The sequence below is a fragment of the Centropristis striata genome, chromosome 17 (assembly GCF_030273125.1).
Source record: "Centropristis striata isolate RG_2023a ecotype Rhode Island chromosome 17, C.striata_1.0, whole genome shotgun sequence".
NCBI lineage: Eukaryota > Metazoa > Chordata > Actinopteri > Perciformes > Serranidae > Centropristis > Centropristis striata.
This window is the reverse complement of record NC_081533.1, coordinates 27,958,314-27,982,418: the sequence shown is the minus strand read 5'-3', so window position 1 is coordinate 27,982,418 and position 24,105 is coordinate 27,958,314. Positions and strand designations below refer to the sequence as shown.

Below are 24,105 nucleotides of genomic sequence, written 5' to 3'. Positions count from 1 at the left end.
ATCAGTCGCAGTTGTTAATGTTACCCCCAGTCTTTCAGTCGTCATACAAAAATCTGCTGAAACAAGACATGTAGTGTCTTGTAGGCACCATTAAGACGAATATCAAGTTGTGAATCAAGCAATAATTGGAAATTATTTTATTCAGTTTTCAATTGAATATTGCTGTTTTATTTGCATTTTAGGCAGCACCCCTACCTTTTTGGAATCAAGGATATAATTGTCTTCAAAAAGAGACTGAAAGTGTGAGCTGTTATTGCATCATGACTACAAAGTAATACAACAGAAACTAAATTGTAAGAGGGGAATCTGAGAGGGGACGCAGCCAGGAGGAAGATATAACCGCAGCCTCCAGTGTGGACGTTAACAACAGCTACAAACATGTTTGCTTTCAGAGGTCGGACAACATATAGCACTTTTGTTTAAAGCATACTAAGACCCTCGGTGCCACAGAAACAAGATATATTCAAATTCTGAGATCTAAGTTCAAAGTCTTAACCCCCTACTGCTGCTCCACATTCTGTACAATCTTTGTTTTTCAGCAGTTTTCAGCATATCATACCTCTTCCCTGTTTGTTCCACTACATGCTGACACAGAAAATCAGATCACACAGTGAGCCCTTACTCTTAAAATACACACTGACATTCAGAGTTGAGCAGAGGAAAACAAAGGATTACAGACAACAGGGCTGCAGCCTTCTGCAGACAGGTGCAGGCTGAGTGTGCTGCAGCCTGGTCCTCACAATGACCTCTAGCTTTTTATCCAGCAAGTACACTCACACACATGTCATATGAGGATGCAGTACTTCTTAGAGAACATAGTATTGCAGTCCAATATTTACTTAGACGTTCTCTATCTGTTCAAATAGGCAAGCGACATAATCAGCAGGTCTCGAAAGAGAACAAAACAAAAATAATTTGCTGTTAGAAATGAGAAAGGGGGTTGTCCAGCACTCCTGAGAGGACATTATAGAAACGAGACGCTGTAGAATGTAAAACATGCATACAGTTTGAGGCAATACAAGGAAGATTTTCCTCAGAAGCGTCACGTAGGATTAGAAAATGTTCTTAAGGGCCGTTCACACCAACAACAGACAATATCTGTTAAGATAACTAGATTTAAAAGTGGTTCATAATGATGGATTAATCAAGTACCATTTCTGTTTGTTTTCTTTTATGGATGCTAATTGATATTTAAGAAAATGTTGCAATGCAGGAGATATTACTACATAGGCTCAGGAACACAACGCAAAAAAAAACCCAAGAGAGAGCCTGAAGTGTTGAGCCATTGAAGTCACATATCAGGTAAGGATAGGCAAGAATTTCACTTTCAAAACTTCAGCAATTAGTGTCCACAGTTCCTTAGGATTGGAAAATGGAACAAAAGTCTTTTTACACTGCATTTCGTAAGGGCGGTTCACACCAACAAATTGTTAAAAATTGATTTTTTTATGGATAAAGGCTGCTTTTGTTTATATAAACTAATTGAAGATAGAGACATCAAATAGGACGACAGATCGTCGATAGTTGGTGTGAGTGATTGCGTAAATGAAAAAAAAAAAGATTTGTGTTAAGCATTTTTCAAGGAGTATATTCAAATTCTTGCATATCCCTAAGCTTGAAAAAACAACAAAAATGATCCAAACTCTGAAGACTGTACGAACCCTGCAGTGACAGCCACTGAAACAAAATCTGAAATTGATGTTGTGCATGACATGATGATGAATGAGGTAAATACATTTTTCCTAAAAATTTAATACCACCCGCTCCATTTTAGATTACAGATCTTTATACAAGCACTGACAAGGTTGAGTAAAATATCATTGAGGGTAAAATAGGTTATCAACATAATGTCAGTGACTAAATTACGAATGTGATGAAATAATAACTGAATAAGTTGACATTTACTTCGAGGTGAAAGTAGTTTGTTTGACCAATACCTCAAAAACCACAATTTCTTGTATGGTAAGATCCTGGTGGTTAATACAGTATGTTGATCTAGATTCTTTTATAAACAAGGGCATAAAAACAAACCCTGACCTAGACCGTGAGGTATGTGCCCACCACACACAGTGAACCGTTACACCGCTACAGAATAAACTGTTTGCAGACATACTTGATACTTGACAGACATGTGCTTAAGAAATGCACTTTGCTTAAATTAAAAGGCAGTGAAACTAATGAAAACAATGCACCACTTACAGGATCTGTGATCCTGCTGTCTGACGTTCTTCCCACTAGCAGCAGCTGCTCATCCTGCCTGAGAAGGCATGTCAAACAGACATCAGATTGAAATCCCCAACAGTAATAAGCCCACATTCAAAATGTTAAAACATTGTAAAAGCATGTACGGGAGCATAAGATACACTAAAATGATGTTTATTCTAATCGCGCCGGAATTTCAATCCAGTCCTAACATGCAGTACCAGTCCTAACATGTAGTACCAGTCCTAACATGTAGTACCAGTCCTAACATGTAGTACCAGTCTTAACATGTAGTACCAGTCCTAACATGTGGTACCAGTCCTTACATGTGGTACCAGTCCTAACATGTAGTACCAGTCCTTACATGTAGTACCAGTCCTAACATGTAGTACCAGTCCTAACATGTAGTACCAGTCCTAACATGTAGTACCGGTCCTTACATGTAGTACCGGTCCTTACATGTAGTACCAGTCCTTACATGTAGTACCGGTCCTAACATGTAGTACCGGTCCTTACATGTAGTACCAGTCTTTACATGTAGTACCAGTCCTAACATGTAGTACCAGTCCTAACATGTAGTACCAGTCCTAACATGTAGTACCAGTCCTAACATGTAGTACCAGTCCTAACATGTAGTACCAGTCCTTACATGTAGTACCAGTCCTAACATGTAGTACCAGTCCTAACATGTAGTACCAGTCCTTACATGTAGTACCAGTCCTAACATGTAGTACCAGTCCTTACATGTAGTACCAGTCCAAACATGTAGTACCAGTCCTTACATGTAGTACCAGTCCTTACATGTAGTACCAGTCCTTACATGTAGTACCAGTCCTAACATGTAGTACCAGTCCTAACATGTAGTACCAGTCCTTACATGTAGTACCAGTCCTTACATGTAGTACCAGTCCTAACATGTAGTACCAGTCCTAACATGTAGTACCAGTCCTTACATGTAGTACCAGTCCTAACATGTAGTACCAGTCCAAACATGTAGTACCAGTCCAAACATGTAGTACCAGTCCTAACATGTAGTACCAGTCAGTAGTACCAGCAGAATAATGTCAAGTTTCTTTCCATGTCAGTGGCTGCTTCCTTCGTCTGGACCAAAGCTAAGTGGGATGTGATTCTCAGTTGCACTTTGTTAAATTGCATAAGACAGACTTGACATTTCCATCTCGTCTGGTACACCGGTCCACTTACGGTACATATGCATGGCTCATATGTAAACAAATTATTTTAGGCTGTGATGCAATCTTAAATGTCTTTGGTTCATTATTCACAATCCACCGTGCAATGAATTCCACACAGTACCGTCTGCCTTCATGAGAAAACTCTGGACAATAGTTTTAAAACATCAAGTATAGTTAAAATAATTGGAATAATATATTGACAGGTGTTTTTTTTAACACGTCAGGATTAAGTAGAACATCTAGAGATCGGAAATACAAAATAAAGGAGAGTTCTGTTTCCTTACAACCTGTCGTGTGTGGTAGCTATGACCCACAGTCCTGTTGGTTACGATGACTGAAACAACGGACAGAGCTACAAATATAAGACCCAAGATGTAATTATCAAATTGCTTTAAGCAAACTTAATTAAAACTATTTTGCGGTTATTACTGCAATGTGTGCAAGTGGCTCTACTGTGTGTCCTGACACTGATAATAGCACACTTCAGTGAGTTGTTTTTCACCTGCACAATGTGTGTATATTCTTTGTTTTACGTAAACATGCTGATAACCAAATGGAATAACGGCAGACGCTATGGAAACAGGACTGAACAAACTCAGAATTTAACTTTTCACATTCTGGGGGTATTCTATATTTTTTTCTGATTGTCATCAAATCTCATGAGCAGACTCAAACCAACAATTAATGCAACTGTAACATTTAATGTAACCCTGATTCTAAAAAGTGAGGACGCGGTTTTAAACGTAAATAAAACAGAATGGGATTTCTCATCTGCAATTCCATAAAACTTCATTAAATATAAAAAGAAAGGGGCAAGCGCAAAAACCAACACCTGTCCCCCATTGAAGTTTGGCGCATTATGAAGCAAAGAATATACATATATGTCATATATCAAGTAAGAATAAGAAAGAACTTCACTTTCAAAACTTCAACAATTAGTGTCCTCAGTTCCTGAACTCTTGAGTGCTGAGTTGATGTAACACAGTGGTAAATATATACAGGTGCATCTCAATACATTAGAATATGATGGAAAAGTCCATTTCCAGTAGTTCAAGTCAAACAGCCCCAACCAAATATTGAGTCATATAGATGGAAATAGAGGCCAACATTTCCATATTAAACATACTTTTTAAAATTGGTCTTTTGTAATATTATGAATTTTTGAGAGACAGAATTTTAGGTCTTCATTAAATGTAAGCCATAATGATTATAATTAGAAGAAATGAAATAAATGAAGACATGAAATGTTTCATTCTGTGTGTAATGGATCTATATAACATGAATAAAGTTTATCAGAGGGAACATTTTCAATCTAATATACGTCTAAAATGATCAAACTGTTACTGTTTTATTTACGTTTTAGACGACAACTTTTTTGGAATTACGGCTGTGCTAATAAGTATTGTGTGTGCATCAAAGCATATGTCTTCTTCATCTGCGCAACAGGGATCCATTTTTGTCCAAAACTGGGTGAAATGCTCCTTTATTACCATGAACACGCACCCCAAACACACCATCCTGCTGTCAGGAATAAATAGTAGAGCTGCACATTTCTTCCTGTTTGAGTAACATTTGATAAAAACTACAGTAGCCTGTTGTTTTGTTGTTGTTGTTGTCAGAGAGAGATGGACTACCACATTGTTGGTTTTGATCTTTTCATGAGAATTGTTGAAAATTCAAAATATGTGAAATAACATCAGACTTATCATTAAAGTGATGTCACCTTATTTAATCACCCCAAACCCCTGACCTAGTCCCAGTCCAGATTCAGTACCTGGCAAACCCCCTCTTTGCATTACATCATCGGTGTCAGAGCCAAGCTGCCTCGCTGTGGCTCCAACGTCAGTATCCACATGGAGTCTCACTGGAACTCTCTGAAAAGCGAAAAGCTGGACCCCAAATCTCTCCCCTTTAAAAATCTGAACACACCCCCCCCCCCCCCCGCTGTCACACACACAAGTTTAAATGTATCCCTCATCCTCTACCCCACGCTCAGATCACACACACATACACACACACACACACACACACACAGCTAAAGGGCCTGTCAATGCAAGGATCTTCCGTTGTTAACTGAGTCTCTTCCCCACTCAGACACTGTACATCAGTCCCCAGAGCCAAAGACACACAGAACCAACGCCGTCAGTCCGAGTAATCCCAGATCCTGCCCCGCCCCCTCTCATCCAGCCCTCTGCCTCAGTATCTAGAGTCTCTCATCAGCCTGCTGTGTACTACGCCAAGCCCATCTCCTCCAACACACTCCTGGGTGACTCGTCCTCCTGTGAAGAGAAAAAAGACGTTAGAATTGAAAACTCAGAGTAAAAACTATTTAAAGGGGTTTTATGTTATAATCATTAGGGACCGAGCACTAACGGTGCGAGGACCCTATTGTAATTGGTCCGTTTCTTATTATTATAACGGCAAATGAATTGCCTTTTTGAGGCCTTTTTCATATTCAAAAACTCCCCAAACTCAGCACAAAATTCAATCGTGTCGAAAATGTACGTATTTCATTGCTTTCAGAAATGGGCGTGGCAAAATGACCTACTAGCGCCCCCTAGAATTCAGCCCCTCACACAGGTTTGTCGTAGAGACACGAAATTTGGTACATTCATGTATCATGGGAAGACGCACCAAAAAGTCTCAAGAACCCATACCCTAAAATGTACAGGAAGTCGGCCATCTTGGATCGAATACGGAATTTTCGCCATTTCCAGGTCGCATACTTTAACGAACTCCTCCTACAGATTTCACCCGATTGACTTCAAACTTGGTCAGTACCATCACAAGGCCTTTGGGATCGAAAGTTGTATAAATCTTTACCGACGGTCACACTATGTGGGCGTGGCATGGCGGCAAAATATGGCACCTCGCCATCTAACACCAGACTGGATAACTTGACCATACATTGTCCAATCTGTCCCAAATTTCACACACGTGATTGGGCTCCAGCCATGTACACACCCACGTGTCTATATTGACACACAGTCATAGCACCCCCTGCTGGCTACAGGAAGTAACATGTTATACACCAACCCCGAGCACAGTGGTAGGAGACACGCAATTTGGTACACATAGGGACTGAGCCCACAGCGCCACGCCCGACGTGGCCTCCCCCGACGGCTCCACTCTGCTCGGTCCCGTTCAGTCCTGCTTGCAGGCCTAGTCATCATTATCATTCATCTCCCTACGTTTGGGGTTTTTACTACAACATGTTTACATGCTTTAATGTTCAAAAAGCTCAAGATTTCAATGTTCCAGAGAAATTCAGGCAAAATATTACCTGGTTTTATTGAATTTAATAGAGATTTGTTTTTAAAACATGTTTTACAAGGTACAAAATAATAGCTGAAAACGTGACGTTAAACTATTTACGACTGACGTTTGGAACAGTTTTTCTCCATTTCTGTGTTCAGAAAATCACTGGAGCTTCCTTATCATAACTCCGCCCCCAAGACTATATAAGTCTTTTCAATAGTTTTAGTTTCATTGTGAATTTTTGTTTTCAAATTCAGTTAGTTTTAGTTAGTTTTTAGAGTTAGTTTTCTAGTTTTAGTTTAGTTTTTATTAGTTTTAGTGTTAGTTTTAGTTTTTTTGTAATGGGCTATGTGTTGGGTGCCAGATTCAAAGAGGTCATAAGAAATTTTGCCTTTATTTCCTTTGGTTTATCATCTCAGCCGCAATAAGGTTATTAACTCTTACAGTTCCGGGTGATTTGAATTTTGGTTGGAGTGTAGACATCCAAGTCTCAGTAAACATATTCACCATGTGTTGCATGTTCAAATAGAAACACTGAATTATGAATCGAAAAGTTGACAAAAAAAAAAACTAAGGACATTTTCACTATAATTTTAGTTAGTTTTAGTTAGTTTTGTAACCACACAATACAGTTTCAGTTAGTTATCGTTTTTTTTAAAAGTCTTGTTTTTATTTTTATTTCAGTTAACGAAAATGTTTTTTCAATTCTAGTTTTCGTTATTTCATTAGTTTTCGTTAACTATAATAACCTTGCTCCAGACCATTCAACGCTGATTTAACTGTGCATCCCAATGACCTGCCCATTTCCATTTTCATTTGAATTCTTATGCTCAGTTCCTGGTAAAAATTATAGCCTTGGCATCATTTTCTACCAGATTTCGCGTAAATAAGTTGCACTTTTTGTGATTACTAAAACCCAAACCCCTAGCCGCCCTGCAGCCCACATTACCTCCTGCAGCAGGTCAGCTTGTTCGATGGCTTTGAGGACGCTCTTCTTAGACGTATCCTGTATCTCTCCTCCCATCAGAAACTCATCTAGAATGAAGTAAGCCTTCTCAAAGTTAAAGATGATGTCCAGCTCACACACCTGCGCAAAAAGACAAGTCGTCAGTGTTTCCTACAGCTGAGGATTCTTCACAAGCTCTTGGAAAGAAACAGCTCTGTGAGCTTAGTTTGGCAGTGTGAACAGATTTTGTACCACCTAGAGTTAAGACAAACATGGGTAAAAAGTCCTTTCTTTATGCTGGAACAATTCTTTGGAACAGGTTACCTGGCCCACTTAAATCAATCAGAAGCATACGCAGTTTTAAACAAAACTTGAAAAAATGGTTTAAACACCAATCTTAGAATGTTGGCAGTCTGTATCTGTCGCATGTATTTGAAACTGTAATTTATGTTTTTATGTGACTTATGAATGAGTGATGCATGTATGTATGTAAGAATGGTACTTGTTTGATTTATGTAAGACATGCTGCTACTTGCCCCTGTCTCCTGCCTTATAGGGACCACAATGGAAATAAGCCTTAGGGCTTTATTGTGTCATCCCTGACTATTTTTTATCTATTTATATTACGTATGACACAGGTTGCTGTTTCATATTTTTTATATCAAGAATGGTCAAATAAAATCAATCAATCAATCAAGTCAACGACAGAGAGAGGATCAACACAGAGAGGCAGGACTTACGCTGCCAAAGTATTTATCCAGGAGCTCTACGAAACGGTGGATGACTTCCAGTGTGATCAGCTCATTGTCCTGCTCTTCAATTGCACAACAGAAATACAGGCTGGCGTACCTGCACAAGCACACAAAATAGAAACAACATATATCAACAATATGATATGATATTTGTCTCTTAAGCATTTAAACCATGTTTTGTTTTCTAAATTTTGACACATTTTAATTTTTCTGCAAATGTACACTACCGGTCAAAAGTTTTAGAACACCCCAATTTTTCTAGTTTTTTATTGAAATTCAAGCAGTTCAAGTCAAATGAACAGCTTGAAAGGGTACAAAGGTAAGTGGTGAACTGCCAGAGGTAAATAAAAAAGGTAAGGTTAAGAAAAACTGAAAAATAATGTACATTTCAGAATTATATAAGTAGGCCTTTTTCAGGGAACAAGAAATGGGTTAACAACTTAACTCTATGGAGTCTTGGGCTATTTTGTCCATTTTTAATTCTTTTCATGTCTTTGTAAGTCATTTTGTGTCTTTTTTTGGTCATTTTGTTTCTTTTTTTAGTCATTTTGTGTCTTTTGGTGTCTTTTTTTGGTCATTTTGTGTCTTTTTTTAGTCCTTTAGTCCAACATAAAATGTAATTTTGAATCTTTTTTTAACTTTCAAAACACTATCATGCTCAATAAAGAATTTTAAATGTTGCAAATGTGCATTAATTTCAGAGTACACTGAGACATTAAACTGCATAAATTTCAATTAAATTCTGGAAAAGTTGGTGTGTTCTAAAACTTTTGACCAGTAGTGTATATCGGTTGGAAATGTCGGCCTCCTTGATTATTAATAAATCTGTATCAGAATCGTCCCTGAAAAAAATCATATTGGTTCATTCTAAATTCAGGTGACTACAATGCAAGAGCAAGGAGCATATTCTTATATTTGAGAACTGGAATTTTTGGCATTTTTGTTTGAAAAATACTTAAAATAGTAGCAAATTAATTTTCTGTTGGTGAGTGTAATAATGAGCCATGTTTCCATTAAAGTCTAAGGAAACCAGTTTCCATCCATAAACGTATTTCGGTCAAAAGATGGCAGAATTATGTAGTGCTGTAGGTAAACAGTAGAGGAGGAAGAGCAAAACCAACAGAAAAGAGGCTGCTAATCAGACAACTTTGTCCACCCACGAGAGAAAATGAAGTGAAGTCTTCAGGAATTAGATTCAATTGGGCAACTTATAAATATTCTTTCATGTCAGAGGAAACAGCTGATCAGTCATGCAAGTTAAATGTTCGGTACGTGAGAACTTATTTGGAAAAAGCGTTTCCACCACCCCTTTATGACTATTTTTGAAAAAGACAAAAACCACCTCAAACGGGCATTAAAACTTAGACTGTGTCCGACGAGAGGCGACAGTGAAAGTTTTATCGAATTTTGGTGTTTCCACTATGGCTGGGCAATATATCGATATAAAAAATATATCGATATATTTTTAAATGTGATATAGAATTAGACCATATCCCATATATCGAAATAGTTCAATTTTTTTCTTTTATATATATAAATGCTGCCCTTACTAGGGTTTGTCAGATTTAGTTATTTTGTAATGTTTGTTATTCTCTTTTCCCATATAAATAAATTTATTTCAGAAAAAGATTGGCCTATTTCATTTAGGCTATTTTTATTTAAGATATTTTTTTATTTCAATGTGCACTTTATTGAGCTTTGATTATTTATTTATTTTTTTTAAAAGGTACTCCTGTTGTTATACAGTATTTATGTTCAATTACATAAATGTTTCAATAAAACTACTTGTGACATGTCATATCTGGCTTTGACTTTGACTGAACATTTGCTCTCACTTTGTGATAAAACTTTTGGGATATATATCGTATAAATCGATATTCAGCCTAAATATATCAGGATATGACTTTTGGTCCATATCGCCCAGCCCTAGTTTCCATCCAACTTTACTCATGAGAATCTTCAAAACGCGTTAAGAGTATGTAGTTTACAGGGCGGCTGTGGCTCAGTTGGTAGAGTCGGTTGGCCCCCAATCGAAGGGTTGGTGGTTCGATCCCTGACCGTGGCAGCCTACATGTCGAAGTATCCTTGAGCAAGATACTGAACCCGATTGCTCCCGATGCTGCGTTCATTGTGTGAATGAATTCCCAATGGTGGCAGGTGGCACCGTCTGCCACCAGTATGAATGTGTGTGTGAAAGGGTGAATGAGCACAGTCTGTAGTGTAAAGCGCTTTGAGTGGTCGGAAAGCGACTAGAAAAGCGCTATATAAGTGCAGGTCCATTTACCAGAAACATGACTAGTGTTTCAGCTCTTCTCTCAAATCAGATCTTATAACTTGGCAAGAACTGATGTTCACACTTACTAAACTGTGGATGCCAGAAGTCACATTTAGCATATTTAATTTAATATATCCAAAATGCCAGGCTTGCAAAAAAGGAGGTTTCTGATGCACAGCAGAGCTTCTACTGTAAGTGCAGTGTTCCCTCAGTCCATCCCCACTGCAGGAAATCCCTCTGTGCTCAGCTCATCACCCGCCCACACGCCCGCCCACACACACACACACACACACAGCACAGGCTTCTTTGTTTTGTTAGTCCACCTCTGCATTCTGCTGGCAGTAATGAGCCCTGACACACACTGATCTAAGTGTGTGTGTGTGTGTGTGCAGTGAGATCAATGAGAGAGGGATGCTGGGTCTCACCCTTTCCACCCACCTAGATTCTAATGCTGTTCAGCCCACACACAAACAGACAAGAACTTTTATTGGTCTGTGGGAGGTAAAGTAAAGTAAAGAGTCGACAAGAGAATCTGCTGCTTTCCTTAAGTCAACTATAAGACTTTAAACTGCTGCATGGAAATGCTATAATCAAAGTCAAAATACAAGGATATATTGCAGTGTCTTGTTCGACATAAACACTGAGCTTGCATAATGATGATAAATAACCAATGTGTCTTATATCGTCAATTAGATTGATTTCTAAGTTACTCGGTCGAATCAAAAGCTGGAGTTTTGCCCCAAATGACCTGCTGCCTCTCGTCAGTTGACAGAAAATGAATCACCAACTATTTTGCTAATCAATTACTGGTTTCTCTCATTTTTTAAGCTACAATGTCAAACATTCACTCTTTCTACCTTCTGAAATAGTTTTTTGGGTTATTTTTTTGTCACGTGACAAGCAATTTGATCATCTATTGGTTTTGAAATGCTAGCAAACTATTCAAATATATCATATTTGCCTCTGGGAAATGTACAGTGGGGCATTTTGCACTATTACATAGATTTGACTTGTAATCAATCAACCAACCAATCAAACCCTAGTATATGGTTGGCCGGTTTTGGTCAATGCCATTTGGCAATTTTGTGGGCAACAATAGTGAATGTTAGTGTCTATGGTGTGAATATTAGTGATATTAGTAGATAGTTTGATTGTGTCCCTGTCATATATACATGGAAAACTATGCATGATTATATAATAAACCTATATGAAAGGGGAGCAATAGGGCTTTTGCACCACTCGCTGCTTGGGCCCTAATAATTACCTATGGAATTAAATTAAATGAATGAAATTGTATTACAGTTTAATTTATCCTTACATATCTTACTGTAATATAATTTGGGCGAGCACTTACCATTCTTATTTACAGGCAATTCATAGATTTCAAAAATCCTTTGTAAGAATTGCCACTAACTCTTCTTATTTAGCCCCAACTAAACCATTATTTAAACAATTGCAACTACTTACAATTTATGAGGTAAATAAGTATCAAACAGGGGTTCTTATGTATAAAGTCATTTGCTTTCCTGCATCCTTACCTAACTTTTTTCATAGTTACTTTGAGTTTAATTCTCATTATCATGCACATCTTACAAGAAGAAATAATGATTTACATATTCCTTTCTGTAGGACCTCTGTTGCCAAATTCTCATTTGTTTATTATGGTGCTGTAGAATGACATAAAACATCTAACAGAATCATGTTCCTCTTTAAATACTTTTAAGACCAATCTCAAAAAATCCCTATAGATGTTCTACACCATTGTATTTGTTTTGTTTAAATTTTGTTTGTATTTTTTATTTTCATCTTGCTATGTAATTTAAGTAAAGTATAGTTACTTATAGGTTTAAGAGGGAGGGTCGCGTATAAGCCCTTTGGGCTTTTTGATCTTTCCTGCATTTTCTTTTACTGTTTCTTGTACTGTTATTTCTTAACGATTGTATGTTTTTTAAGAGCAAACAACAATAAATACAAAATAAAAAAATGAGTGCAGAACTGTCCTTATGAGGTCAGTGACGACATGTTTGAAAACAGACGTGCACTGCGGTTATAGGAGTACAGAGGACAAGCAGCCCCGTCCCCTGAGCAAAGTTTGATCATTCACTCAGTCAGCCACTCACATACAGACTCAAAGGGTCAAAAAGAAGAGACAGGCGAGAGAATATGTCAGGAATGTTTCAAGTTGAAAAAAAATTAACCATGTACAGTGTCTTTTATGTAAAACCGAACTGGCTTACCAGAATAGAACAATGACAATGCTTCCACATCTCAGTAGAAAGCATCCAGTCTACGTATCCAGTCCAGAGCATTTAAAGTGAAGCTTTACTGGCTCCACGTCACTGCAGCACATGCAGAAGAACGGCACTCAGCCAAGCCATCTATGCCAAGAGCTCCCCTCACCTAAAGTGAACCTGGTCTCAGGAATCCGTGAAATAGCCACGGATTTGCTTAACTCAAAATCCGTTGAATAGCCACGGAATCACTCAAATTTCCGTGAAACTGACACGGATTTCGTTACAATGCAAGTTAATATTTTTTCCTATTTCCTAGGGGTGCACCAATCGATCGGCCAGCCGATCGATCCGCGCCGATTTCCTTAATTTTGCGGGATTGGCGATCGGCCGATTCCTTTACGTCAAACCGATCTACTCACCGATCTTATCTACCTAGATAATAGGCCGGAGGCCGGCTCGTTAAGAAGAGCCGCTGTTAGCGGCAGTTAGCTACAGTTAGCTACAGTTAGCTCTGTCGCAGTCTGTCTCCCGTTTGTTTCTTCTTCTACAGCTTGGCATCTAGTCTGCCACACTGTATCATCAAATATTACGCTGCCCCCGTGTGGAAGGCACCAGTAATACAACTTTTTTTTCTTCCAGATATGATGAACTATTCGATTTTTTATGATTTAATGAACTCGAATATTCGAAAATCGATGCCCTCCCTAGTTGTCTGTATGTTGTACAGAACAAAAAACACTTTATTTATGGTTGCAGTTTTTTTGTTAGTTTGTCCTGTAAATTGTTGCTATTTATTTTAAGTTCAATATTTTATTAACTACCTCAGGCATTGTGATTTCCTTTATTTGTTAAAGAAAAATACTGCTGTGTTATTATTTTTTCAATATAATAAGATTCAAACATTGAAGGTGTATGCTGTGAGTTATAAAAAAATGGGTATCGGCCAAAATCGGAATCGGCAGGTCAGGCTTTTTAAAAATCGGTGATCGGTGATCGGCCAAAAAATTGCAATCGGTGCACCCCTAAACAAAACTATGTTAAACTGAGAACTCGGACGTCTCCAGCTCATCATTTCCCCATCAAAGACTGCGCAGAAATAATTGGTGAGGTATTTTCCTGTTGGTGTCATATTATTCAATTTTCAAGGTTTACTCATGCAATTTTTCTAACAACTGTCTATGAAGATAGTGTTTAATGACATATAGGGTGCAGTATTCGCTCATTGTAACTTTTGTCACTTAGTCCACATCTCTCTACCATTGTACTATTATATGGATGCTAACGTTGTTCGAGCATTCCATGCTAAATAAATATTAGCATGCTCTTTGTGATGTAAATTCTATACAACGTTTATGTGGACTAGTTTATATGATGTTGTACTGTTGTAAAGTTTATGTTGTTGCGGCGCCGTTAGCAGGCAGATGCATCCATTAAGGGACCGTCGTGCAATTACTTGAATTTGGCAGGCAACATACCAATTGTTGGCCTGTCAAATTTTTACAATGCATGTTTTTGAGTGATGCGATACTTTAAAAAAGAGGGAAGAGTATAGGGAACCAATTGCAATGCTTTAATTTGTCACATGACCTCCAGAAGGCCATATTGAAACCCTATTTTGCAGACTTTTCCAAAGGAAACAGCTTTGACATTTTACGTACAGACAAAAAATCACTAAAAAATGTAATTTTCTGACCCTTTTCCATCTGTAAAAAACATATATTCCTAGGTGAGTAAAGCTTCATTTTTGATAGTTTCATACACTTAAACTGTTCAAGACAACTATTCCAATGGGTCGTTGATTCAATGGTACAATCTAGCCTAGACAACATTCAGACAAGAAACCGGTTTAAAAAGTTCCTTTTATAATGTTTTTAAATTTAAAATGTTATGTATTGTACCCTGTTGAAGCTACTGAATCTTTTACACATGTTTATTAAATAAATGATTAAAATTATTAAATTCTTTTTCACTTGATCACCGTTATGGTACAATGTTACCTACGGGCAACAAACTCCAAAAACTTAAAAAAAGTAAAAGAATTATAAAATGTCTTCAGGTTATGTTTATTTAGTCTACTTTAAGACAAAAAAAAACATAACTAGCATCATAATGCGTACCATAGAGGGTTAAATTAGTTTTTAACACCCACTAAATGACAGACATGGCCTACAGTAGAACTGTTTTACTGGCAACAGGCGTATGTTGAATAAAAGTGTATTTTCCTAAATCTTGAGCAACATGGTCTCACAGAAATCCGTGAAATAGCCACGGATTTCGCTTAACTCAAAATCCGTGGAATAGCCACGGAATCGCTCAAATTTCCGTGAAACTGACACGGATTTTGCTACAATGCAAGTTAATGACAGTCATATCCCGTGGCTATTCCAACATACAAAGTGATTATGTACATTCACTGAGTGAATATTTAGAAAATAAAACATATATTTGATCAAAATCCATTTTTATGCAGAAACTAAGTCAAAATATTGATTTTTCACTAAAAATTAGAGAACTGTCCGCCATGTTTTTTGTTCTGACCGCCGGGACCTTGAAAGTCACGTGACTTGGAACAAACCAATAGCCACAGGATATGACTGTCATTAACTTGCATTGTAGCGAAATCCGTGTCAGTTTCACAGAAATTTGAGCGATTCCGTGGCTATTCCACGGATTTTGAGTTAAGCGAAATCCGTGGCTATTTCACGGATTTCTGTGAGACCAGGTTGATCTTGAGACACCTCATATGTAAGTTAGGCAGACATCTCATCCCCAGCTCATTACTGCGCACAAATGTACTGCATGCATTTAGGCCTCAAGAGCCTTCCTGGTGCTTTGCAAGCACACAAAAATATGTTTTGCGCATGCAAGCAACGACATTTTCCACTACACCTGAGCTGCTACAACTCCATCCTAGGGGAAATACTGGAAAGCCATCATGCACACACACACAATCACGTAGTTGACAGCAAGTATATCTAAGTAGTATCTATATATCTATATCTAAGTTTATTTAAGTAGTATCTATATATCTATATCTAAGTATATCTAAGTAGTATCTATATATCTATATCTAAGTATATCTAAGTAGTATCTATATATCTATATCTAAGTAGTATCTATATATCTATATCTAAGTATATCTAAGTAGTATCTATATATCTATATCTAAGTAGTATCTATATATCTATATCTAAGTATATCTAAGTAGTATCTATATATCTATATCTAAGTATATCTAAGTAGTATCTATATATCTATATCTAAGTATATCTAAGTAGTATCTATATATCTATATCTAAGTATATCTAAGTAGTATCTATATATCTATATCTAAGTATATCTAAGTAGTATCTATATATCTATATCTAAGTATATCTAAGTAGTATCTATATATCTATATCTAAGTATATCTAAGTAGTATCTATATATCTATATCTAAGTATATCTAAGTAGTATCTATAAATCTATCTCTAAGTATATCTATGTAGTATCTATATATCTATATCTAAGTATATCTAAGTAGTATCTATATATCTATATCTAAGTATATCTAAGTAGTATCTATATATCTATATCTAAGTATATCTAAGTAGTATCTATATATCTATATCTAAGTATATCTAAGTAGTATCTATATATCAATATCTAAGTATATCTAAGTAACGCACCAATCCAATACAGCAGGTGTATTCAGTGAGTGCAGTGAATAGAGTCAGCAGCGTACATTAGGTCTCATTTATTTACAATAGGATTTTTAGGTCTGGTAAAAAAATATCAATAATGTAATATGGCACTTAATTGCATGAAATTGGATAAGATAATATTAATGTGTGCAATAATACAATTGATTATCCAACTACTCTATTATTCAACAGAATAAGTGGTGGCATATTCAATTACTAAAATAATCAGTAGTTGCAGCACTAATATTGAAGTTATTTTTATTCATTATTTGATTTCATGCATAATATGCTCAGCCTGGAGCTCTGTGTTGAATATTAATACTGATATTCAGACAGGCTGTAATGTTAAATAAACACTAGTGGGAATAAATATTTGATTTAGTTTTTTGATAATGATGAATAGTCACAGTTCATTAATATCTATAAAATTGGCTAAACATTAAAATGAAACGTGTTGTAATTGATATTTGCAATCAGCTAATGATAAGAAAAAGGAAGTAAAATGCTGTAATTGTAGTATAAATCCGTTGAATATATATATATAAGAAATTAATGCATGATTGCATGACCTGGCAGAAGGTAGGATTTCAGTTTTTATGGGAAAGGAAAACTCATTAGACAAATCAGCCTAGCATATCGTAAGCGGATGCTCTGGTTGATATGATAACATCAGAATAGGAATTTGACCTCCCAAGTGTGCTCTGATATCAAAAGTGGAACATAACAGGAAATTACAGGACATTAAAATTTAGTTACACAGAAATAATGACGCACAAACCTGCAAAGTAAAAAGAGAGACACAGGGTGTTGTTCTAACATTCGGATTTCTCTGTCACCTTTGACATCTGTATCTGTTTTTCAATACTTACTAATAAATCCCGCACAAGGCTGCTATTCGAATCTACCTGGTCGTCAAGTGTTTTTCTTTAAAGATTTTCTAAGACATAATCAGATCAAATAAAGCACCTCATTAAAAAGTCACTGACATGAACACTTCTGGAAGACACTTCCCTCTTTGCAGCAGAAACAAGTAATATTCGGAGCGTTCATGATTTTGCATTTTTACCTTTTATAGACAATCTTGAGGTCCCTCCATTCTAGGAAGCTGCACATCTTTGGTTTGCGGGCGAGAACTATCTGCATCAGCTCCCTGACCATCTTCTTCTTGTCGCGCTCCGCTGTGGCTGTGTACCACTTCTGCAGTCGCAGCTTCCCCTGTCGGCTGAAGAGCAGCATGAACCGCATCTGCACACAGACGCAGGCAGAAACAAGTCAAAACATGGAAACGCTTTGATGACAGGGTGGTTTAATATATATTCCATGGTGATGAAGCTACTAAAAAACTATAGTCTCATTAAATTAACCACTCTGCTGCTCCTACTTTCTCATTTTAACATTAAAAAAAGGAAAAAAAAACAAATGTTTCACATTAAATGCTTTTCAGTAGTACAAAGGGAAAAAACTTTTCATTCCAAGTGGACTTTTAATGTGAAACATCTGCAGGAAGTCTTGTGTTATTAATGACAGTAGCTTAACAGAAACAAAAAAGGGGAAGATACACAGAATATAAGGAAGAGTAACCGGAAGGGATTAGTAAAATAAAACAAGAAATTTACAGTATCATCATATCAATAGCCATTAAAGTTGAGGCAATGTTTTGAAATGTTGCATTAAAGAAAATGCAAATTAGGGACGTTTCCATCAACTGGTTGAGAGCGAATAAACAAAGCTGCATAAACATACGTTGGTCAGAAGATGGCAGTGTAACGTATTGCTGTAGGCTAATTCGCCAGTAAACAGAAAATTAGAGATTGTGCGAGAGAGAAAAAACAAACAAAAAAAAGTTTGATAATCGGACAACTTTGGCCACTCACGAGAGAAAATGGAGAAAACTCTCTTCAGGAATTGGATTAAATTGGGCAACTTATAATAGTTTTTTCATGTCAGAGCAGAAACAGCTGATCAGTCATGCGAGTTAAAAGTTCACTACGTGAGAACTTATTTGAGAAAGAGCATTAACTATTTCTCGTAAAAGACAAAAAACACCTCAATCGAGTGTAAACATGTTTGTGTAAGCGCATTTTCGAAAGTTTTATCAAATTTTGGTGTTTCCATCAGGCTTTTCTCATGAGAATCTTCAAAATGCACAGAGAAATTTGTTGATGGAAACTTGACTTATAAGCACAGCTCATTTTCATTAAATAGTGGTTTATATCTACATCTTCCGTCAATTAACGTAACATTAAAGATACAATTTTTCAGCCCAAAAACCTTCATCAACCCTGTTTTCAATTTAAAAACAATAATTGGAGACACACTGCACAATAAAGAATATCAAACTAAACTCCTTTACAAGGGTAAGGGCAAGGGCCACATCATGGTCAACAGAGGGTAGCTGAGCCCCAGCATGCTAATCTTCTAGCATAATGAGTAGCATTAGCATATTACTGTATATGCTGCTGGGAATTCAGCTGCTGAGAATTTAGAAAGAGTTCTATGATGGTCCATTTTCGTGCCTATTATGGATACAGATTAATATTTTGTTTGGAGCTTGATCAAAGTCTTTGTCAATCACGTGCCATATAGAGTATCCATACAGCTGCACGGGCCTAATATCAAAGTAGGCGGAGGCATGGATAGTAACCAAAATCATTTTCAAGAAAACCATGGAAAATGGCTAGATATCAGCTCCAAAACTAAACTCTCATATTTGCCCAAACACATGTACATTAAGTTGTACCAGGCGTTAAAATGAACAATAAATTGTAGAAAACAAGGGTGGTCTAATATTATTTTCCATGACTGTATATAGCATCTTAAGAGGCTGATTATTTTCTCAGGAGTTGGTAGAGACCAAACCAGAGCAAAAATAAGAGTAAATACTGGAGTGACATTTGGCCTGGCCAGGAAGTTGTTTTGTGTCTGGTGAATATCTAAGTAAGCAATTTTTATGCCACACATTAAATATTAAAAAGGTATCTGACTTCTATATACAGTTTAGTTTGATATTTTTTCTTCACATACACAAACATGTACTGCAGCTAAAGGAAGTGTACACACTTAACCCACACATACTGATGATGGTCTACTATACAGGTACATTGTCTGCAACACTTGGGGTAAGCACAGATATCTATACATACGGCAGTGAGGGACTCTAGAACTCACACAATTATAACAAAACCTACTACACCATCTATTAATTATCTTTACTTACATCCGCCCGCTACCAGTCTTTACCTCTGTACAGTCAATATGACAAAGAGACAGTGTGGGAGGTGTGGTTCCTGTTTGTTTGTCAGAAAGAGACTTTGAAAGATTGTGTGTCTATTTGTTTAGTGCAAAGAAAACGTGTGTAAACTACACATTTGTTTACAGAGTCACAGTTGACTGTTTATGGCAGTAATGAAACATTGCAGGTAAGTCTCTTCTAACAATGTTTTTACTACTTATCTAACTGATAAATTGTACAGCTGACAGCTCTGCAGCTCAGTCCTGGAGGTCCACATTCTGACGTTAACAAAGACAAAACATAAAACTGTCTGCTGTTACCTTTATGACACTTGGTCTCTTTGAACAGCAAGAAAAATGAACCTGCACCTTTTTTTTTTTGTTAAACATTCAAATTAAACAGCATGCCACAACTTCTTTTCATCTCTCGCTGGGTGTGAATGACAATAAATACAAGGGATATCTTGCACTGATAAATTATTGGACAATAATGAAGAATTTATACGACGTATTATTCTGTTAATTTAATCATCACTGATATAAAAGAGCCAATAATATGAAGCCAAATTGCTGTAATTGAATTAACAAATGCAGTATCTACACACTCTGATACATTTATTTTAAAAAAACTTGTATCGAAAAGAAGTCTATGAGAAAATTAGCCTGCTTGTCAGTTGATTTATTATCTCAGTTAAAATTTTCTTAATGAGTTTATGATCTAAACCGTTAGTTTAAGTCTTCTTCAACACAGACGATGTTCATTTAGTAAATTATGGTCCTATTTAGAGTAAAATAGACGATAAAGGAGGGTACGCTTGATCGTCTCTCACCATCTCACTCTAGGAGTGGAGGAGTTAAATTGCAGATGCACCTTGCTCAACTAATAGTTAGCTAGTTCTAATGTTCCTTTAGGCACCATATCCTTTCTGTGCATGTGTTGGCACTAAAATAACCAAGGTGCCCACGGCCAAAATACCAAGGCTTCAAAACTAGTATCATGCATTACATCATGCTGGCATCCACTTCATCCGTACAGTTTACTCAAGAGGAAGACAACATGTTTGCAATTTGCAATACAGGTTACACAACTTATCTCTTAAAGTCACTGCTGTGGCTCAGTTGGTAGAGTCATCAGTCATCTGCTGACCAGAAGGTTGGTGGTTCGATACCTGACCATGGCAGCCTACATGTCAAAGTATCCTTGGGCAAGATACTGAACCCGATAATGCTCCCGTTCATCGGTGTGTGAATGAATTCCCAATGGTGGCAGGTGGCAACAGTGTGCCCTGGTAGCCTCGGCCACAAGTATGATTGTGTGTGTGAATGGGTGAATGAGCGTAGTGTGTAGTGTAAAGCACTTCGGATAAAAGCGCTATATAAGTGCACACCATTTATTTAACCCTATAAAGCCTGAACCATGAAATAATTGCCAGAAAATTCAATTTTTTTTAAAAACCGAGTGCTTATTAACTTGCTGACGAATTTTAAAAAATAAATAAATTGCATATATGAATTCTAATTTGTATCATATTTGATACATCAGGTCTTTTTGTGCAATTTGTTGCTCACAGTTTCTTTTTCTTGAACTAACAAAAACATCAAACAACAACATTTTTAACTTTTCCTTTTTCCTCAAACATGCAAAATACATATTTTTTCCATATAACACAACATCATACATCTGCTGATATGAAGTTTTTTAATGCAGCAATGACTGATCCACTCGTGGAACCTGCATATCATTTTTGCTACATCTGGTATTTTTGTGCAATTTGTTGCTCAGTTTGTTTATCTTCAACACATGTATACATCAGGTTTTTGATGATGTAGAGGTCTCAAAAATTACTGTATCTAATATGATACACTTGGCTTTATAGGGTTAAAGTATAGCCTACTTAATACATTATGTTATGTTTGGTTATTGGTTTTGTGCATCCCTTAAATGACCTTGAACAAATAACAGCAAAAAGTTGTTGTTTAACCTAGTCACCAGTTAGTCATCAGTGGCTATTTACATAAACTATTTGGACACATACTAATTAGTTACTCAAGATTAAAAAGGACACATTGCCCAACAAATAAATAGTGCGTTTTAATCTAATAATCAATCCATGATTGAAGGTTGGTGGTTCGATACCTGACCATGGCAGCCTACATGTTAAAGTATCCTTGGGCAAGATACTGAACCCGATAATGCTCCCGTTCATCGATGTGTGAATGAATTCCCAATGGTGGCAGGTGGCAACAGTGTGCCCTGGTAGCCTCGGCCACAAGTATGATTGTGTGTGTGAATGGGTGAATGAGCATAGTGTGTGTAAAGCACTTCGGATAAAAGCGCTATATATAAGTGCACACCATTTATTTAAAGTATAGCCTACTTAATACATTATGTTATGTTTGGTTATTGGTTTTGTGCATCCCTAAAATGACCTTGAACAAATAACAGCAAAAAGTTGTTGTTTAACCTAGTCACCAGTTAGTCATCAGTGGCTATTTACATAAACTATTTCGTTAGCCTCATAGCATATTTGCCTAAGTCATATTTGAACGTTTTCGGAAAACAAGAAAAAACACAATTTTTAGTAAGCCCATTGGTATTTTTAATTGATATTGTAACAGTAAGTTCAAATAGAAGTGTGAACAAGTTTGCATAAAAAATTAAACACATCGATTTCATAACAGATAAAAGTGTCTTAGGCAGAATATGCCCTGACTAAGGCAATTTTTCTCTTACATATAAATAATGTAGTTTGGTTTGTATGTAGCTGCAAAAATGCCTAAGTCAAGGAGATGACTAAGGCAGAAAGTGATTTTGGACTCTAACAAGTGTTCTGATAGGCTGAGAACATAGACAATAAGGCAGAAAGATGCAGCAGTGGTAGGAGAGTAAAGTTAGGAAGATATCACAATTTGGCCAAAAAATGACTTAGGCAATTATGCTATGAGGCTAACGATATGGACACATACTAATTAGTTATTCAAGATTAAAAAAGGACACATTGCCCAACAAATAAATAGTGCGTTTTAATCTAATAATCAATCCATTGATGCATATTGAAGCAGACAGACAGTTAGAAACTAACAACAGAGTAACAGTCATTTAACTGTCACCTCCATTGTTGACACTGACTAAAACCTGGGCCTCTTTACCTGCGACGAGGAAGCTCGGCATTTATTCTTATCTTATATTATCACTGTCTGCCATGCTCTAGTTCAACATTACTGAATGTCATTAGGACACAGCTGACATTACACGAGTCACACGGTAATAAAAGCCCCACAGGTTGCCCGATAGGCAAGACTAATTGCCCACCTTATGCTGTTATAGGGCCTGTTAGCTTGCAGGCTACGCTGACAGCAGCCAGGTGGAGGTAGCGCAGGTGGACACTTCCTGAAACCATACACCTTGCTAGCATTAGCTTAGCGCCTAGCTCCTGTCCTTTTTTTAAGAGAAAGAGAAGCAGAAACTTACCATTTCTTCCGAATGTTTAAACTACTGTGACGGAACAAAGAAACACTACGTCTACACGGTGTGCTCCACGGAAACCAGTACACCGCAGCTAGCGTGGACAGTTCATGTCTGTGTCAGATACTGGACTAGTAACTGGAGCTGAGCTGGACCCATTCCCTGCTACACTCAGCAGCTCCGCCTCTACTGCGCATGCGCACACTAGCATTCTTTTCCCTGGGTTCCGTCTCCCAGGTAACACACCTCCTCTTGACGTAAATCAAGATTATTGTTACTTTAAAATCATATTATCAGTGGCGGTTCTAGACCAGTTTTACTGTGGGGGCCAAGGAGGGGCCAGTGTTTAATCAGAGGGGGCATATTTTGAAAACTGCAAAGATGATATTTAAGCATTCAAAACATTTTATTTTAGGTTATTTAATAATCTCATTTAAGTATATTTGGAAGATACAAATACATTGATTGAAACAATGAGACTTACCAACGAGAACAGTTATTTTTGTACGACAATGATATTTCTCATCTTTGAGCACAATTACCTTTATTTTTATTTTGAAAGTTCGGTATAGTCAGAATTATCATTTTTTTTTAAATATACACAAGCTTTTATTGCTTTTATTTAACTACACAATGTACACATTTTGGGTTCCTTTTGTGTACAATATTGTTTGAAGAAAAAATAGGTAAGAATTGTTCCGTTGTTCATCGTTATAAAATGATCATTTCATTATTAATTTGACACAGGGGCCACAGCAGGGGCCAAGGGCTTCTTCACAGGGGCAGTGGCCCCTGGAGGCCCCTGTGTAGAACCGCCACTGCATATTATATCAATACTATAAGGTCAAAAATGTTTTTATGATTA

The 24,105-nt window shown here is 36.9% G+C and overlaps 1 protein-coding gene across 1 annotated transcript; it reads right to left on the bottom strand.

Annotated features, from left to right (window-relative positions):
• Positions 1-3,655: 3,655 nt before the first annotated feature.
• On the bottom strand, positions 3,656-23,424 carry ap1s1 (adaptor related protein complex 1 subunit sigma 1). Its single transcript, XM_059354713.1, has 5 exons — positions 23,247-23,424; positions 17,610-17,788; positions 8,340-8,448; positions 7,603-7,740; positions 3,656-5,674 (listed from the first exon to the last, which is right to left on the bottom strand). The coding sequence occupies exons 1-5, from the start codon at positions 23,247-23,249 to the stop codon at positions 5,627-5,629; spliced, it is 477 nt and encodes a 158-aa protein (XP_059210696.1). The 5' UTR covers positions 23,250-23,424; the 3' UTR covers positions 3,656-5,626.
• Between the last annotated feature and the right edge of the window lie 681 nt (positions 23,425-24,105).

Excerpts from the sequence above, each read along its gene's own strand:
- ap1s1 (XM_059354713.1), bottom strand. Across the intron at positions 8,449-17,609 it reads CTCAAGATTGTCTATAAAAG|GTACGCCAGCCTGTATTTCT; the intron begins GTAAAAATGCAA and ends GTGCTTGTGCAG. Across the intron at positions 7,741-8,339 it reads TGGATAAATACTTTGGCAGC|GTGTGTGAGCTGGACATCAT; the intron begins GTAAGTCCTGCC and ends CTTTTTGCGCAG.